At 31.2% G+C, this 6000-nt stretch overlaps 1 protein-coding gene across 1 annotated transcript; it reads left to right on the forward strand.

Moving 5' to 3' along the window:
• Positions 1-4238: 4238 nt before the first annotated feature.
• Positions 4239-6000, forward strand: LOC108341806 (uncharacterized). Its single transcript, XM_017579458.2, has one exon. The coding sequence runs from the start codon at positions 4419-4421 to the stop codon at positions 5799-5801; it is 1383 nt and encodes a 460-aa protein (XP_017434947.1). The 5' UTR covers positions 4239-4418; the 3' UTR covers positions 5802-6000.

Consider the following 6000-nt stretch of genomic DNA (forward strand, 5'->3'; position numbering starts at 1 on the left):
ATAGCGGGAGATGTAGGGTATTTTTGGAATAAAAATAATAATAGAAAGGTACAAAAGCACTTGGAATGGTGGAGGGAGCAACACCCTAAAATATAAAGTAGGTTGAATTTAAAAATTTACTTCTTAACACACTCACACATTTTCAATTCAAAATCTCAAACACTAATTTCATGTAAAATCTTTCTCGTTTGACGAAAACATAATTTTTTTATTAGAAACTCTCATTCGCTATTGAATCACTCCAAGATTTTTAAATTAATTTAAGGAATTATCTCATCTAATATCAAATACTGGGAGTAAAACTTAACAAATTTGCTTGATGAAACCAAACTCTTTCAATAACTCAATCACTTTTAAATTTTAATAAAATAAATTTATAAAAAATTTACTCACTTAACAACCCTAATACTTATAAGCCTTTTTACAAAGGTTTACTCAAGTAAAACAACCATTTGAATTCTCTGTATGTTAAAATTTAGAATTTCATTCAATAAAATATACATAAATTCAGAAAACTTAAGAGATATATTACATCAACCAATGGGTCCATACAAATAATTCTACTTCTACTCCTTTCTCATATGAAAAATACTGATCAAGTAGAACAATTTAACTAAATTGATATATTAAATTTATTCAACAACTCTTTCAATACAAAACTTTGACAAATTATTTTTCATTCGGTGTTCAAATCATTACCCCTTGTTCATTCAAAACAGAATATCATAACAAGTATTAGTCAAATACACATAAAATCTCCAAAACATATCACATTTTCTCAATATATTTTTTTCCTCTTTTCTTTAAATTTTTGGGAACAGCAACTACATTTATATATTATTTAAAGAATATAATATCATATATACAAGATAAAATAGGAAATAATCTGAACACAAAAATGTAAACTGCTTCAAATAATTGCCTTTGAAATGATAAAGTGTTTCTTCTTATAAATAAATTGACAAGTTATTACAGCGTGGCAAGTTGTATCCAAGAAAAGCATACTCCTCCGTGGTGGTGGAAGCACCATGTGCACCACATTCTAACGACCAAAATTCGCAAAGCATTATTCCTAGTATAGGGTATAGGCATCAGCAAACACGAACATATCTCACCTCATGAAAAAAATACGAAGGAAATTTATATATACAAGTAATATTTGAATTGATCCCTTCTATTCAGTTTTTTCACACAAACTTTATATAGCACTACCATCAAACTGGAAAATTTTAAGAGACTTTTGGTAATTAATTATACCTTTCAGTTTTCTTAAAACTCTAACTATTCATTTTAATAATATAACTGTATGGTTAGACGATTTTATATATAGCAAGAAAGGGACGGACGACCTAACTTAATAAATACTCAAAACAAAATCAAAATGAACTTAAGACTCGTCCTATCTATTATGAGTAGGACGAACGACCGATCTCAATAACATTCTTATTAAAGAAACATTAAAAAACATGTTTAAATGTAAGTATTAGTTAATGTAATAGACTGATGTTGGGTCGTGATTAAGATTTTATTAATCCTAGGCTCACCTCAAAACTATAAATAGTCAAAAGTAAAAGGTAGACGATGATATTTACTGTACATTTAAGACTATTACTATTTAATGACTTAAGCATCAGAATGTAAAGATATTTACAGTAGTTACATAACCTTACATCCCCAAATAATAACTAATCTCAAAATTTTCTCATAATAGTTTTAAATAAATCAAAATAATATTCTTGAAAGCAATTTTAATTTTTTTTACATTAATATTTTCTGGAGTAAATCTTTTCAAGTTACTATAAAAATGTAATTTAATTTTTATGTGTTAATATTAAAATTAGTTATCATAAAAAAAAATTAGTTATACTTTAATAATAATATGTAGAGACTTATTTAAAATGAATATAAAAAGATGGAAGAGAACATAATTATTTATTTAATATCATTTATAAACTAATTAATAAATATACACTTATCTGTGGAGAAAATAGTATTCCTTTTTTTAAACAAATGTCATGTTAAAAAATTGATGTTAACATCCAATTTTATATAGCTAGGTTTTGGTACACTGGAGTAGCTCCCATTTCTCCAATCTAGGTGCATGTCTACTAAATTCAGTAGGTTTCCCCTAACGTGGACATTCATCATGGACACACTCATCATTATTATGTTAATCTACGTAGATAAAAAATATTTAATATATAAAAATCACTAGTATATTCAGACAATTTTCTTTTTATGTAATATTTCATGTCCTATTTTATTTGATGTTTTAGAAAAAGTCTCACTGATATAAATAAAATATTATAATTTTTTGTTAAATATCATTTCATTTACTATAAAATAAGGAAAATAAGGGAGAAGGTGAGAGTTTATCTAAGAAATTATATAATAATATTACGAAGTATAACATAGTAATATTTTTAAAATTTCTACATAAAAATTTCAAACGTAAAACGATACCCAGTATTTTATTGTTAGCTTAGTTATTTGGTCTTCATTTTAATAAACAAGTTTTAAGTTGAAATTCTTTTTTTAAAATAGTGTCAATTCTAACAATTTTTGTAAAAGTAGTGTTTTTTCTTTAAAAGAAATTATTAACGAGGTTAATAGTATGTCATGTGTTAATATATGTTTTTTTATATGATAAATGTCATGTGACAAGGTAATATCATGAAGTGTTATTATTTTGATTTTAATTGAATCTTTATATATGTATTTTTTATTCAATTTATTCTTAATTTTTTTCGTAATTGATCCAAAATCAAAACTAAATTTATTATATATATATTAGAAATAAATTTTTAACATATTACATTATTATATATTATTAATTCATATTTTTTTAATTATTTTTTTATAAAATGAAAACTAATTAAGTATAAATATTTAAAAAGAAAACTAAATATTTAAAACTAATATATTATTATTTCATATATATTTTTATAAGAATAACTTAGTTAATACTATTTATAAAAATAATAAATTTAATAATTTTTTAATTAATATCAAATTTATTATTTATATAAATGATATACTAATATTTATATTAAAATTTAGTAGTAAAAAATTATGATTAACAAAAAACATAGATTAATAATAATATGTTAAATTAAAAAAACCTATATAATATTTATATAAATAATAAATTTGGTATTAGTTTCGAAAGAAAAAATATTACTCTCCTGAAAAAAATTGAAACTAAATTAAATAAAAGATAGAGAAACTAAATTAAAATTATGACAACGCCCTTTGACACGTGTTATGTATCACGCAATAAACTTGACACGTGACAAAAATATATTTTACAAAAAAGATTATAAACTAATATGTAATATATAGTTAATGCTTTCATAATTTTTTTTTTAAAAAAAACTAATTAAAATACTTTTCCCAAAATTAGGACACAATTGAAATATTTTTTAAAAACGTAAACTAATTTAAAATTTTCCACCAAAGTGATGAATAAACGAATAATTAAACTTTTATTTTTTTTATTAGTCAACAATAACTACTGTCGTAATAATAAATAAAAGTATAATTGAGATAAAATAATTAGACTTTAAAATTTTAAAATGTTAATCATATTGAGAGAAAGACCGAAGACTAAACCATCAATAAGTATGAAACGTAGAAATTATAATAATAGAGCTTTAGTGGAGAAGATAGATGTAATTTGACTAATAAGATGCCAGCCTTACAAGGCACACAACTGTAATTATAAACAATCCAACTTATGCCTGTTAATGATAATTATAATCTAACTTGGAATTCAACTTATCTTTAATTAAACTCCCCTTTTACATGGCATTGGGAGATTAATATCTCTAAAAGCACACTTATTTCAACATAATATTAAGGTTATGAATAGATTTTAAACATCTAATTAATGTCTTAAATCTTATAAAGAATATCATGTGACGTTTTGATGCGTTTCATTTCTCTAACTACTTATTTATTAGTTTTAGCAGTATTAGTCAAAGATAATCTCAGAAAAAAACATTTAATATAAATATATATTTGATCATATGAAATATAATAATATGTTTTGTAATAATTATAAAAGGAAACATATTTATCTAAAATGTTGTGTCCATATTAAAATGTCAGTGATTCAGTTTTTTTAGATATTTTAAGAACTAAAATTGCTGATGTGTTGAACAGGAAGCAGTGGTAATAAAATATTAGACGTATTAAAAAAGTGAGTATTATAAGATATTTGAAATGAAAAGGAAGAAGGATATGTTATAGTATGATGATAAATGTAGTTGAATGATCTCTCGTAAATCTGAAAGGTGTCTCTGCCATGATCCTGTTTCTCTTAACACAAAACAAGGCATAATGGAAGCTTAACAAAGATCACAGTCTTAGAAAGAGGGAAAGGGTGGTAAAATCGAAGGAAGAAGAAGAAGAGAAAGATGGAGAATTATTCATACCAATCATACCCTGATTCCGGCGACTCCTCTCCACGCTCCAGAGAGATCGACTTTGACAACCCTCCTCCTCCATGGGACGAACAACAACAACAACAGCAGAATTACAAGGTAAAGTTCATGTGCAGCTACGGCGGCAAGATCCACCCACGCTCCCACGACAACCAACTGTCATACGTCGGCGGCGAGACTAAGATCCTCGCCGTGGACCGCTCCATAAAGTTTGGAGCCCTGCTGGCCAAGCTCTCGGCCCTCTGCGAGGTGGCGCCACCAGAAAGCAACGGCAGCAGCCTCACCTTCAAGTACCAGCTCCCTGGCGAAGACCTCGACGCTCTTATCTCTGTCACCAACGACGACGACCTCGACCACATGATGCACGAGTACGATCGCCTCTACCGCGCTTCCGCTAGACCCGCCCGCATGCGATTATTCCTCTTTCTCGCCGATAATCTTCCTTCTCCGCTTCCTGCTTCCGCACCGCTCCAACCTGTGATTAAACCAAATAACGTTGATTTCCTCTTCGGTCTCGAGAAGGGCGCCGGTGTCGCCGTCGCGGCTCAGCCGGCTCAGATTCCGCCTGCGGCGGTCAAATTTCATGATCCGGTGCCGGAGCCCGTCGCGCCACCGCCGGAGTACCAGTCTCGGCTGAATTTAAACCCTGTGGACAGGGTTTCGGCCTCGGATCCGAGCGCGATTCAGCGCCAGTTGCAGCAGTTGCAAATTGCGGAGAGCGAGCAAGGCGCGTACCGGAGGAAGAGCGAGGATAATTACCCTGCCGGTGATTATTACGTTCAGAAGCTGCCAGAGAAGTTCCCTCCGGCGAATTTACAGCAGAACGCCCAGGGATATTGGTCGGAAAAGCATGTTTCAGGCGAAGCATATCCACCGGCGGTGTCCGCTGCATCCGGTGGAGGAGATGCGCCGGTTTACATGATATCGGCGCCGGGGGCGTTCTATCATGCGCCGGTGGTGCGGCCTCCAGCCACCCAGGGGTACTACGCGGTGCAGCGAATGGCTTCAGATGGTTACCGTGAAGCGGCAGTGTTCGGCGGTGTCACGCAGGCAAAAACGGCGGCTCAAGCAAGCTTGGCGCCAGGGCAGCAACCGGTTAAGACTCCCGCGTATACGGAAGGATTCGGTATGATGCGGCCCAGTGGGATAATGGATAATACGGGTGCGCCGTACGCACAGGTAGCGTACGATAGTGCAGGTGGGAGACAGGTTTATTATACTGCACCGGGTGGCGTAGTGCACGCTCCTCCGTACCAAGGCGTTTTTCCACCGGTCACCTCTGATCTGAGGCAAACTGCGGTGACCTTGGGTCAAGATGTTAAAGTGTTGAACAAAGTTACTCAAGGTTCAGTGTGATTATTGAAAAATAACGGTTCAGTGTGATTAATTACGGATTAAGACTGTGCTTATCGCTGAATATGCTTCTCTTTTTATTTCTTTACTATCTTTTGTTTGAAATCCTATTTATGTAATAGGAATAATATTATTAAGTTTTATTTTTCGCCTTCTATTTTTGTACACTAAGTAATGTTATATATTATAATGCTATGTAAAA

This window comes from Vigna angularis, chromosome 6, assembly GCF_016808095.1.
Source record: "Vigna angularis cultivar LongXiaoDou No.4 chromosome 6, ASM1680809v1, whole genome shotgun sequence".
Lineage (NCBI taxonomy): Eukaryota > Viridiplantae > Streptophyta > Magnoliopsida > Fabales > Fabaceae > Vigna > Vigna angularis.